The following is a 14,033-nucleotide window of genomic DNA, read 5'->3' as shown; positions in this document are numbered from 1 at the left end:
TAAAAAATAATAATAATAATAAGGTAAGTTTGCTATCGGAAGCCAAAAGAAAATCCTTGAAGGGATAAAGAGTAGTCAAGTGAAGTGATTAAAAGGAAGGTTCCAGAGATGGCAGGAGCATGGGGCTCTGGAACACAAGCAATGGTAGAGAAAGAAAGATACTTCATTGTAGCAGAGAAAGAGGGTATGTATGTGGAAATGAGATTTGTGGATCTCAAGGCATAAGGTTTGGAATAGTTGTTGTAGACAATAGGAAAGGAAGTAACCAGGGAAGTATAGTGGGATTACCTAGCATTGTTGAAGGCCCAGTTATAATTAGTGACTGTGAAATAATACTGGTAGAAAAGTACCAGTATTAATTATCCTCAGTCTAAAACCCTGAAGGTTTTGAACAAGGTATATAGAAAATCTATTATTGGCAAGAGTCTTTTGGTGGAGAGTCTTGTTATTTTAGCATGTTGCTTGTGATTTCTAATTCTATTTGCATCAGGTTGGAAAAATTCTATTTTTTGGAACAAGACATCTTTTTGTACCTGGTAACTAAATACACGTAGCCCAGACTCAAGAATCAATTTTTTTCACACCCCCCAAAAAGACTTACAGAAACAAAAAAGAAAAATACCTTGTAGGGTAATGTTTCCTTCAGCTTTATTCAGTTCCTCCATTTCAGGCACAAAGAAGACAGATAGGTGTATGCAAGGTTGGGATTTTTGTCTGGGTCCATGCTTTCAGCAGATCTGGGCTAGGTTTTTGTTTGTTTAGCTACACCATCAGGTAGACCTAGGAAGCAAGGGTTTGAAGAGAAATAATGGTGTGGAAATGGTAAGAAAATTTGAGAGCACAGCAGCCCCACATCCTGAAAACATTTCTAAGTTAGACAAAAGATGTATTAAAGATAGGAGATACCCAGAGAGAATGAGCTTTTCATTGACTTCTTAAAAATTAAACAGAGTTTACTGACAATGATTTAGGTAGGTTCCTGAATGATTTTGTTTAACCCCAAAGCCTCAGTTAAAACAAAAACAAACAAACAAAAAACACTTTTATATTGTTGTATCGTTTTTCTTTTTTAAAAAACTGTTTGTTAAAATACCTTTTTTAAAAAAATAATTTTTGTAAGAAAACATCCCAGTGGTAGACAAGCAATTTACCCAGATCCAAAGAAGATTTTGAGGACAATTCATTAGTACGGGCAGCAGAATGTTGGCCCTGTAGTAGTCTGCTACAACGCCATAACACAGTACTACAAGACGAGGTGGCTTAAACAACAGAAATTTATTTTCTCACAATCTCGGAGGCTAGGAATTCTAGGTCAAAGGGTTGGCCGCGTTGGTTTTTTATGAGATCTCTCAGTTCTAGAAGACCATTTTTTCCCTGTTAACACATGGTTGTTCCCCTCTGTTGTGGTGCGATCAAATCCAAGACCCACGGAGCCAATTGAGATGAATTGTGAGCCTTTATTAGCTGGCCGGCAACTGACTCTCCACCATACAGGGTTAGAGGAGATCAGCCCCGAGCTCCCAGAAGAGGCAGTTTGTATAGCCACCAGCACATCCCTGAGGAGATCACCACACCCTGATTAACAGTTGGCCGTTAGCATATCCTTGAGCAGATTACCCTGGTTAGCAGCATCTCTTTGATCAGATTACCACACCCTGATCAACAGATTCCTTGATCAGATTACCACACCCTGGTTAACAGTGTCAAAAGTAAATACTTAATGCTGGCTTACTGGAAAATTGTCCACCCATAACACCCTCTCCATATGTGTCTGTGTCTTAATCTCCTCCTCTAATAAGGAGACCAGTCATATGGGGTTAGGACTCACACTAATGACCTAATTTTAATTTAATTACCTCTTTAAAGACCCTACTCTAAATGTAGTCACAAGGTAGTGGGGATTAATACTTCAACATATAAAATCAGGGGCACACAATTCAGCCCATAACAGTCCTTTTGACCCTTGCCCCTTGAATCACACCTGTGAATATAACGAAGAGACTTTGTAGATGTAATTAAGATGAAAGATTTAAGGATAAAGAGATTACCCTGGATTGCCCAGGTGTACCTAATCTAGTCCCTTTAGCTGGTAAAAGAAAACTCTCCCCAGCTAGAGGCAGAAAGACTCCAAGCATAAGAATTTGGTGCACCTCTGCTGGCTCTGAGAGCCCACAGGCAAGGAGGGAGGCCTCTGGAGCAAAGGGCGGCCCACAGCTGATACTCAGCAAGGAAATGGGAACCTCGGTTCTATAACTGCAAGGAAGTCAATTCAGCCAACAATCTGGAAGAACTTGGAAACAGATTCTTCCCCAGAGCCTCCCAATAAGAACCCAACCAACCAATGATTTCTGCTGTGTGAAACCTGAAGCAGAGAAACCAGTTAAATCTTAAGGCAACCGAGACTTCTGACCTACAGAACTGTGAGATAATAAGTTTGTATTGTTTTGAGCTGCTAAATTTGTGGTTTTTTATTACAGAAACAGTAGAAAAGAAATGAACAACCAACCAAAGAGTCAGCACTTAAAGAAAAGTATTAGAAATTAAATCTACAGTTGCCTTTAACTTAGAATGAGCCAAATAATAAAATAAATGAAGTTACTAGTAAAATTGACGGTTACTTGGAAGATGAATCAGGACTTCTTCAGAGTCCTATTGAAGAATCAGAAAATTAGCAGAATGACCTCCTGAGATGGAGCTAAATTCTGAATGGTTGTCAGTACCAGTGAATGATTCTTCTCCCGACAAGTAAAAATCAGTGTTTGGAAATCTAAATGCATAAATAGTACAAATACACCCCCCTCCCTCACTAGCAACAAGAAAATAGACATATAATTATAGCTGCACTCAAAAAATTGTTGCGAAGCTCCAATGCAATGCCTGACACAAAGTATGTTTTTAGTAAATGTGTATTGTTATTATCATCATTATTATTACCTCATTTCATTTGACCGGTATACTTCTGAGGAGTAAATATTTTAATTTGCAAAATTAAAGCATAATTTTCTATTGACGTAGCATATAACTTGAGAGAGAAATAACCCTATAGGGAAAACAAGACAATACTAAGATTTAAAAAGTCATATAAATAAAAACACAGAAAAATATCAATAAGACTATTTTCATGTTACATAAAATGTCACATCTGCTCTATCACAAATGAAAATAAAGGGACTTCTAAATCAAGAGTCTCATACTCCAAGGCCTTCTGGGGCCAGATGGGTAAAATAAATGGATGAGGTTAAGGGGTATGAAGTAATAGGGAGTGGTGGAGACTATAGCAAAAGGATAGTATCCAATCTGCCTGAAAGCACTTTAATTCAACTTCCTTTTAAAAATTATGCTGTTCAAACAAGACATGTTTGAGGGCCATTTTGCAATTGTTTGCTCCCTGCACTTCCAAGTTATATTGAGGAGGAGGGGAGAAGACAGAGAAGGAAGCAAAGAAAAGAGAAAAGCTAGGAGAGAGGGAGAGAAAGGAGAGAGAGACATGATAGCCATCGCAGTTACTAAGGACAGATGACTAAGATGAGAAACAATGGGGGAAGAATTGCCAATATTTGTCAAGGACCTGCTTTAGTCAAAGCCATCTGTTAGAAATTGTGGGATAGATGGAGTCTCTGGGCTCAATGAACTCACAAATCTCTGGGCAGATAGGACACAAGTGGACCGAGTGTTGAGATAGGTTTTGAAGCCAGATGGATATAGGTTAAAATCCTGATTTTCCACTGATCAGGTATTCAGACTTAGGCAAAACTAATTAACTTCTCTAACTCTAATATCTCCATTGGTAGCCATTAGGATGATTATTATAAGTGTAGAATATTGAAATAGCAATTTAAAACAATATAAAAGATGCCACAAGACAATACATAATTTATTATTAAATTAATTAAATAGTGACCCTGGAACTAAAGAGAAACATCTCTTTCACTGAGATAAGCATATAGACAAGGAGAACATGTTGGTTTCTTCAAAAGGACAAAGTCAAGTGAGGCACTAGATCCCAGTGGATCGCTAGTCCTCATTGGGTTTAGCTTCAAAGAAGTTTAGACATATTTGGTACAGTATAAGTTATTGTAACAAAGAAACCCCAAAAGACAGTCGCTCGTTTATAATAAGAGTTTATTTCTCTCTCAAGTAACAGTGATCCATGGTTGATAGGGTGTTTATCATATTCAACAAGGGATTCCAAGTCTGGGTCAAAGATTAGTTTTGATCAAGGCAAGAATCAGGAAGGAGGAAAAGGAGAAGGGGAGACACTCCTAATCTTTTTATGAATAAGACTGTTAAGTGGCACACATCACTCATACTCACATCCCCTTGGTCTAATAGCCACATAGAGCTTCAAGAAAGGCTGAGAAATGTAGTCATTAGCCTGGTGGCCATGTGGTTAGCCACAACAAAAATTAAGAAGAGGGAAATGGATATTGGGAGACAATTAACAGTCTTTGCCATAAATAGACCAATGGGAACCCAAAAATTGTATGAGATTTTTTTTTTAAGGAACGGAAAGAGGAAGTCTGCTGTTTTCAGGTAGGTGAGAGTCAGTAAACATAGCAGGACCAATTATGCCTCAGGAACCTTCGTTGTGAGATTTATCTTATAACTAGAAGTTTGGTTTGGTTTGTCTTTTTCCATCCTGGTTTTTCCTTAGGTGTACGGAATTGGAATATTCGTAATCCCATGTCATAAAAAACAGACATCATTAACACAATGTAAGACCCACTTTTAACTAACTTATTTGTTTAAGTAATCTTTTATTAAAACCAACATTAATGTACATCATATACCACGTCAGTGAATAAGTGCATGAGTGTTAAATGAATTGTTTTAATGTAGAAAAAAACGCTACAAGAAAGCCAACCAAATGAATACTGATTTTTGTACTAGTTACTAGAGATAAAATGATGATTAAGAAAATCTATTTGCATACAACTCAATAACAACAAAAAAAAAAACCCAAATGATCCAATCAAAAAATGGGAAATGGGCCTGAGCAGACACTTCTCCCTAAAGGACATACAAATGGTCAACAAATATATGAAAAGATGCTCAACATCACTAGCTATTAGGGAAATGCAAATCAAAACCACAATGAGATATCATATCACACCTGTTAGAATAACTATAATCAACAGGACAAATAATAACAAGTGTTGGAGAGGATATGGAGAAAAAGGAACCCTCATACACTGCTGGTGGGACTGAAAATTGGTACAGCCACTATGGGAAAAAGTGTGAAGGTTTCTCAAAAAACTGAGAATTTATCATATGATCCAGCAATCAGTCTACTGAGTATTTACCTCAAAGACTTGAAAACCCATATCCAAAAAGATATTTGCACACCGATGTTCACTGAAGCATTATTCCCAGTGTCCAGGACATGGAAGCAACTGAAGTGTCCTACAATAGATGATTGGCTGAAGAAGCTGTGGTACATATATAAAATGGACTATTTTACTCAGCCAAGAAGAGATGAAATACTGCCATTTGCAACAACATGGATGGAACTCGAGATAATTATGCTAAGCGAAATAAGCCAGAGTGAAAAAATTGAAAATAACATGATATCACTTATATGTGGGATATAAACTTAAAAGCAAAAAATGAGCAGGACAATCAAACAGAGACTCATGGACATGGACTATACACTAGTGGTTACCAGAGGACTGTAGACTAGTGGTTACGAGTGGGGTGGGAGAGGAAGTAGATGGAGTAAAGGGGGTCAAATATGGGGAAATAGGAGGAGGGTGTAGTGGGTAAAGGAGATCAAATATATGGTAGCTGAAGGAAACTGGACTTTGGGTGGTAAACACACAATAGAATATACAGATGTCAAATTATAATGTACACCTTAAAGTTATATACTTGTATTAACCATTGTTACCCAAATAAACTTAATTAAAAAATAAAAATAAAAATAATAAAGTTCCTCTTGATATGGCAGTAGGAAAAAAAAGGAAAAAATCTATTTGCATAATGAAAATATATTTAGCAGTAGTTCTTCAATTTATAGCATTCCAAGTAGGAAAACCAGGTCAATAGCACGCTTTGTGTCTAAACAGATAATCTGTTCAAATACATAGTCGTCATATACTGGAATAGCAACAAGCTTTCTTGCTGCATCTTCCAGAGTGTTTTGCTTCTCATTTTTGGGGTGATTTTCACACAACCATAATGCCCATGGAAATTTGCTTTCTGGTTGTAAGACAATCTATCATTTATTTTTCAATCTTATTACTAAATCAGCCCTATTACCTTAGCTTTGGTGGAAAATTACTAATTTTTCAGGCTTATTAACTTAATTTTGATTTTCCATAGCTTTTTCCCAGTATTATTGAGAAATAATCAACATACATCACTGTATAAATTTAAAGTGTACAGCATGATGGTTTGATTTACATATATTGTGAAATGATTACCACAGTAGGTCCAGCTAATATCCATTTCATTGTAAAGATACAATAAAAAGAAAGAAAGAAAAAGAAGAGGCAAAATTTTTTCTCCTTGTGATGAGAACTCTTAGGATTTACTCTCTTAACAACTTTCCTATATGTCATACAGCAGTGTCAGCGCCAGTCATTATGTTGGACATTTCATCCCTAGAATTTATTTATCCTATAATTGGAAACTTATATCTTTGACCACCTTCCTCCAATTTCCTCTCACCCCAGCCTTCACTTCCGGTAACCACAAGTCTGATCTCTTTTTCTATAAGTTTGGTTGGTTTCTCTTGTTCTTTCTTTCTTTTCTTGTTTTAAGATTCTACATATAAGTTAAATCACACAAGATTTGTCTTTCTCTATATGACCTATTTCATTTAGCATAATGCCTGTTGGTATGTCTTCTTTGGAGAAATATCTGTTCAAGTCCTTTGCCCATTTTTTAATTGGAGTATTTGGTTTTTACTATTGAGTTTTATCATTTTAAAATATATTTTAGATATTAACCCCTTATCAGATATACAGTTTGCAAATATTTTTTACCACTCCATAGATTGTCTTTTCACTTTATGGTTTCTTTTGCTATGCAGAAGCTTTTTAGTTTGATTTAGTCTCGCTTGTTGATTTTTTATTTTGTTGCTTGTGCTTAGGTGTCATATCAAAACAAAACAAAACAAAACAAAATTACCAAAACTCATGTCAAGGAGCTTTATTCTTATGTTTTTTCCTAGAAGTTTCATGGTTTTCATGGTTTCACATCTTACATTTAAGTCTTTGAACCATTTTTAGTTAATCTTTGTGAATGGTATAAGATAGGGGTTCAGTTTCATTATTATTATTTTTTTGTGCATGTAAATATCCACTTATCCAGCATCATTTACTGAAGAAACTGTCTCTTTTCCACTGGCTATTCTTGGCTCCCTTGTCAAATATTAGTTGACTGTAAATGCTTTGGTTTATTTCTGACCTCTTGATTCTATGCCATTAATCTATTTGTTTTTATGTCAGTACCATATTGTTCTGATGACTTCATAATGCACCCTGAAATCAGGAAGTATAATGCCTCCTGCTTTATTCTTCTTTCTCAGGATTTCTTTGGCCATTTTGGATCTTTTGTGGTTCCATATACATTTTAGGAGTGTTGTTTTCTACTACTGTAAGAAATGCCATTGGAATCTTGATAGAGATTGCATTGAATCTATAGATGGCTTTTGGTAGTATTAACATTTTAACAATATTAATTCTTCCATTCCATAAACACAGGGTAACTTTTCATGGCCCACTTTTATTTACTAATTTATTTGTTCATTTATTTTTTTATACTATACTTAGCACTTGTGACTGCCCTCATCCAACCCAAGAAATAGAAGATTAACTTTAATTCACATTTATCAATATGCCCCTTCCCTGTTCTTGACCCTATACTTCAGAGGTAACCACTACCCATTTCATGTGTATCATTTTCTTACTTTTAAAATAAAATTGAATCTACATATACCTATAGGCCAGACAATATGTTATTTAATTTTAGTTGTTTTGAATTTTACAAAAAGCTTAATATATTTCATGTTCTCAATCTTCAGAAATAGTTTAGCTGAGTGTAGAATTCTAAGTTGGCAGTTATTTTCTTTTAGCACATTTATAATTCCACTAGATTTTGGTTTTCTTCAGAAGCCTAACTATTGTTCTTATGAAAAAAAAAAAAAAGACCCTCAGCTGCATTCGAGATTTTGTTTTAGTATTTAGTATTCAACAGAATGAATACCGTATGTCTAGGTGTATATTTCATTTTATTTATCCTACTATGATTTTTTTTTCACATATGCAAATCCGTAGCTATTATCTCTTTGAATATGCTACCTTATTCCCTTTCCTCCCTCCTTCCTTATCTCTCTCTCTAAGTAAGAACATCTTATTATATCCTTTATGCCTCTTAAGTTCTTATCCATATTTTCCATATTTTTGTTTCTTTGTTCTACATTCTAGATAATTTCTCCTGACTTATCCTCTGGTTAAGTAATTATCACTTCATCTGTGTCCAATCAGCTACCAAATATGCCTACTGAATTTCTAATTTCAGATATGGAGTTTTTATCCCTAGAAATTCTATTTGGTTCTCTTTCGAATATGGTAAGTTATTTTCTGTGGTTTCCTGTTCCTATGTGTATTTTCTTTTTTAATTAAATTTATTGGAATGACATTTGTTAATAAAATTATATAGGTTTCAAGTGTACAATTCATTAATACATTGTCTGTATATTGCATTTTGTGTTTACCACACAAATCAAATCTCCTACTGTCACCATATATTTGGCCCCCTTTCCCCTTAGCTATCTCCCCTTCTCTCCCCTTTCCCTCTGGTAACTACTAAACTGTTGTCTGTGTCTATGAGTTTTTGTTTGTCTTGGTTTTTTGCTACTTTTAGTTTTATATCCCATGTATGAATGAAATCATGGTTCTCAACTTTTCCTGTCTGACTTATTTCACTTAGCATGATTATCTCAAGATCCACCTATGTGGTCCCAAATGGCGGTATTTCACCTTTTCTTATAGCTAATATTCTATTGTACATATGTTCCACATCTTCTTTACTCAGTCTATCAAAGACATTTCAGTTGTTTCCATGTCTTGGCCACTGTGAATAATGCTTCTATGAACATCAAGGTGCATCTATCTTTTCGGATAAATGTTTTCAAATTTTGGGGGTAGGTACCCAGAAGGATTGCTGTGTCATATTTTTAATTTTTTGAGGCCCTTTCATACTGTTTTCTATAGTGGCTGTACCAATTTACATTCCCAAGGGTTCCTTTTCTTTCACAACCTCTCCATTGCCTGTTATTACCTATCTTGCTGATAACAGCCATTCTAACAGGTGTGAGATGGTATCTCACTATGGTTTTGATTTGCACTTCCCTAATGGCTAGTGAGGTTGAGCATCTTTTCATGTCTGTTGGCTGCTTGTATGTCTCCTATAAACTGATATTCTTGTAGTTATGTTTCTACTGTCTGTTATTTCTCTTGGTTCTCACAATGCCTTGTTCCTTATGTGCTTGGTTATTTTTTACTGTGTATTAGTTGTTGTGTCTGAAAAATTATTGATGGAGTTTTGATTTGAGGACCAAATCAAAGGTGCATTCTTCCAAAGAGGACATGAGTTTACTTTTGCCAAGCATGTACAAACACTTCCAGTTCAGGAGTACTTTAAAGTAGACTATGACTTAAAAGTTTTTTTGAGTGATTCATGTAATTTGGGCTACAAATTCACAAAAAGGCTAGCTATGGTTACAATGTCTTGAGGAAAGCTTTCCCCCCCATACATTCAGTGTAATACTAAGTTAACCCTCCTTGGCATCTCTTGGGAGAAAGTTGTTTACTTCTGATTCATCTTAATCATAGCCATTCGGGAGTCCATGACTAATATAGAAAAGGCCTTCTAACAGACTCCGCATCTTGGTGGACCCTGAGCTTTGATTTTACTTCTTACTCTACAGAGCTCGCTCATAAATGAAATTCAAGTTTGGACAGATTGGCAAATATCCTCAGAGCAAAATTGACTTCCATGCTTGTTTACCTGACCCAGTTCTTAAACTTCTATTAGACTTCGGCCTCCTACCTCTTACCTCCTACCTTGTATGTACCTCTGTGCTTTTAAGAATATTTTAAAACTATTTTATCCAGCATTTTTAGTTGTTTTTAGCAGGAAGCTGGCCCCAATAACCTAACCAATTAGAAATCTCTCTACTTTTTCTTTATTTCCTTTTCATTGATATCTGTTCTATTTATTTTCTTCCTCTTATTTTTTGCTGTTTTTATTGTTGGTTTTTTCCTAACTTCTTAAGTTGAACACTTAGCTCATTGTTGCTTTTTCTTTTTTATTATAAGGCTATTCTATCCTAAGGCTCTAAATTTCCTTTAAAGTACACCTAGCACTGTTTTCCTTATGGTTTGATATGTGCTGGAGGAATGATTGCTCAAAGCCACCTGTTTTCATCAATTCCTCACCCCAGCAGGGTTATTGTGCTGCTGCCCTGATCTTTCTCCTGAGGTCTGGACAAGTGAAGCCACTTTTCCTCATCAGAAGACAGCAATTGTTGTCCCCAGCAATGTTAGGAAAGATACAAACATAATATAAACTATCTTTTTCTGCTTGGTGTTTCCCAATCCTGGCTATATATAAAAATCACTAGGCAGTTTTTAAAAATACTAATGTTTGTGTCCCACCCAACAAATGTTTTGATTGGTCTGGGGTAGGGCCTGAACCTGGGTACTTTCAGTGATTCTAATGTGAAGCCAGGTTAAGAACCACTTGTCTGATTGATCTGCTCACTGCCACCAGACTGCATCCTCCCTCCTCCCCACTCACACTCCCAATAAATTTTACACAGTCTCTGTCTTCCCAAAGCTTTTATTTCCTGGTTTTATATTTCTCTCTGTTGTTTCTCCTTTGGGAAAGGAGGCAGAAACTTTGATAATTTACCACAATAGAAGGAACCAGAATTCTTGCTTACATTTTTTTTCTCCACAGGAGGTTTCAGTATGAAACAGAAACGCTGGTGTGGGATGACAGCCAAAATAGGTACCGTGTTATCAGGGGTCTTTACCATCGTAGCCACCAACATGTACCTCATCTTTGAACAGAAGTACTTAAGGAGCAGCAATTGCGCTGATTTCAATCCACAGAGTAAGAGTACAAATATCCTGATAAATCACTTCTTCATCTGTTGGAGTTTCAGTATTGTCCTCTTCCTATCTTGTATCACCATCATCATCAGCTGCTTGTTAATATACTCAGTATATGCCAAGATATGCAGGAGCATGGTGATCTACATCATCTGGATCTTTTTCTATGAAACTATGAATATTGTAGTACAAACTCTTAGCAACAATAACATCAACATTGGAGAAGTCAGAGTCATGCGCTGGTTTGGCTTGGTGTCCCGTATATTCATGCACTGTTTCTGGATATTCTTTGTCATAACTTATGCTCACATAATCTACAAAAATAAAAGCAAGGGCAATATAATTTCCTACAACAGACGTATTTCTACAGGCAATGAAGATTTCCCACGGAGAAAATCAAGGATAATCAACTTTACCCACCACTGGACAAAATAATGTTGGTCCTTTTCTGTCTGAGAGGCAGATCTCCCAGGTTCTCGTGGTAGCTCTTGTTCTGCCGCTTTCACTTTTGCTAGTCTGTTCATCACATAGAGACCTTAATTGTCACTCTTTTGGGAAATTTGGAGAGAACCGTGATTGTAGTCACAACTGGAACATCCTGCTCAATGAGAACGTTTAGTTAAAGGGCATGGTTTTTTATCAAGCACTCTTTGAATTGCTCCTTTTTCTTATCAGTACCACCTTATTGGTCAAAATGAAGAGGGCAAGAGAATGAATTGAAGCTGAAATGCAGTCTGGCAATCCTTTCATCTTAATATGTCTTCATCAGCCTTCAACTCACCGCTCTCTAATTCAACCATGGGACAGGCAAATCTGTACTTATACCTCGATTGTTGAAGCACAATGGATACTGTTGGTGCCTTGGGGTGGCTTTGTGCTATAGTTTTTCTCTCCATGATCTCTATCCTATATTCCAGATAAGTAAAATAAAAATAGAGAAAAATCATTCTTTCTTTCTGTTTTGAGCCCCTTTTTAAAAAAAATTTGTCAAATAGCACAATGGATACTTGGCTAATCAAAAGGTATTTGTTAAACTTTTCTGAGTCTGGCACTGTTTCTGGAAGCTAGGAGAATGCAAAAAAAAAAAGTTATAAGACATGAGACCTGACCTTGAAGATTTTACAGTCTAATGGGAGAAACTAAATCACTGTTTATGAATTAATTAGCCAACCATATAAGACAGTACAAGAATACACATTATCATAGATCAAGAAATCATTTTATATTCAGATTCAGAAACTGTCAGAAGTAGCTTAAGTCAGGATAGAAGACAAATTGAGCAAACTTCTACCTCAAACATTAGACATTATGTTAAATGTTTGTTTGTTTATTTAACAGCTTTCTTGAGGCATAATTGACATATAATAATATGTAATGATTAAAGTATGTAATTTGACATAAGTATATGCCAGTGAAACTATCGCCACAATTGATTTTGTGAACATATGTATCACCTCCAAAAGTTTCCTTGTAATCTCTGCCTCCCACCCCTTTCTACAATACCACACGTGCCCCTCCCTCCCGAAATCACAAGATATTGATTTGCTGTCATTACATACTAGTTTGCATTTTCTAGAAATTTACATAAGTGGATTCATACAGTATGTACTCTTTTTGTGTCTGGCTTCTTTCACTCAGCCTGATGCCTTTAAAGTCATTGTTATGTATATTAATATTCATTCTTTTTTGCTGAGTGAGATGCCATGGCATAAATGTACCACAGTTAGTTATCCATTTACCCAATGAAAGACAACTAGTGGTTTACAGTTGGGGCAACTATGAACAAGAATGCGAGAAGCATTTGTGTACAAGACTTTGTATGGACTTATGATTTCATTTATCTCAGGAAAATACCATTTTAACTTTTTAAAGAAACTGACAATTTTTTCCAGAGCAGCTGTACTATTTTATATTCCCAATGGCAGAGTTTGAGAATTCCAGTTCCTCCACATTCTTGCCAGCACTTAGTACAAACAATAAGTTTTTCATTTTCGCCATTCTAATAGGCTTATAGTGGTATTTCATCATAATTTTAACTTTCATTTCTCTTATGACAAATGATGCTGAGCATCTTTTCATGTGCTTACTTAGCATCCTTATATCTTTTTTTGGTAAGGTGTCTGTTCAAATCTCTTGCCCATTTTTAAAAATTAGGTTGCTTCTATTTTTATTGTTGAGTTTGGGGAGTTCTTTATATTTCTAAATACAAGTCCTTTATCAGGTATATGATTTGTAAATATTTTCCAGTTTATGCCTTGTCTTTTCATTCACTTAACAGTATCTTTTGAAAAGCAGAGATATTTTATTTCAATGAAGTCCTATTTATCAATTTTTTCTTTTATGGATCACACTTTTGGTTATCATTTTTAGAAAATCTTTGCCTAGCCTAAGGTCATGAAGGTTTTCTCCTATGTTTTCCTTTAAAAGTCATAATTTTTTATTTTAAACTTAGATATGTAGTTTCTTTTAAGTCATTTTTTATGTGTGGTGAGAGATATAGATCGAACTTTACTTTTTTGCTCCTGGACATTGAGCAAAAAATAGTTCCAACACTAATTCTTGAAAAGATTGTTCTTTCTCTACTGAATTGACTTTAAATATATACACATACCTATTTCTGGACTCTATTTTATTCCATTGATCTATTTGTCTATATTTATGCCAATGCCACCCTATCTTCATTATGGTAGCTTTACAATAAGTCTTTAAATCAGATTCCTCCATCTGTGTTCAAAATTATTTGGCTATTCTAGGTTCTTTGCATTTCTATATGAACTTAAGAATCAATTTTAAAATTTCTGTTTTAAAAAAGCCTGCTGGGATTTTGATTGTGATTGAATTGAATTTATAGATCAATTTAGGGAGAACTGACATCTTAACCATATTGGATCTTCTGACCCATGACAATAG

At 35.4% G+C, this 14,033-nt stretch overlaps 2 protein-coding genes across 3 annotated transcripts in view; both read left to right on the top strand.

The window, feature by feature from the left end:
* The window catches only part of LOC107514705 (transmembrane protein 217), a 31,226-nt gene extending 19,160 nt beyond the window's left edge, over positions 1-12,066 (top strand). For both annotated transcript variants that reach the window (XM_016152689.2, XM_036239535.1), the window contains exon 2: positions 10,969-12,066. In XM_016152689.2, coding sequence (XP_016008175.2) covers positions 10,980-11,558 — 579 coding nt within the window. In that variant the 5' untranslated portion in view covers positions 10,969-10,979 and the 3' untranslated portion in view covers positions 11,559-12,066. The remainder of the gene's footprint in view (positions 1-10,968) is intronic.
* Positions 1-14,033, top strand: part of LOC118600295 (transmembrane protein 217-like) — a 41,332-nt gene that overhangs the window by 9,695 nt on the left and 17,604 nt on the right. The gene's annotated exons all lie outside the window — the stretch shown is intronic.

The sequence above is a fragment of the Rousettus aegyptiacus genome, unplaced genomic scaffold (genome assembly GCF_014176215.1).
Source record: "Rousettus aegyptiacus isolate mRouAeg1 unplaced genomic scaffold, mRouAeg1.p scaffold_m13_p_1, whole genome shotgun sequence".
Classification (NCBI taxonomy): domain Eukaryota; kingdom Metazoa; phylum Chordata; class Mammalia; order Chiroptera; family Pteropodidae; genus Rousettus; species Rousettus aegyptiacus.
This window is presented reverse-complemented; position numbering and strand designations above follow the sequence as displayed.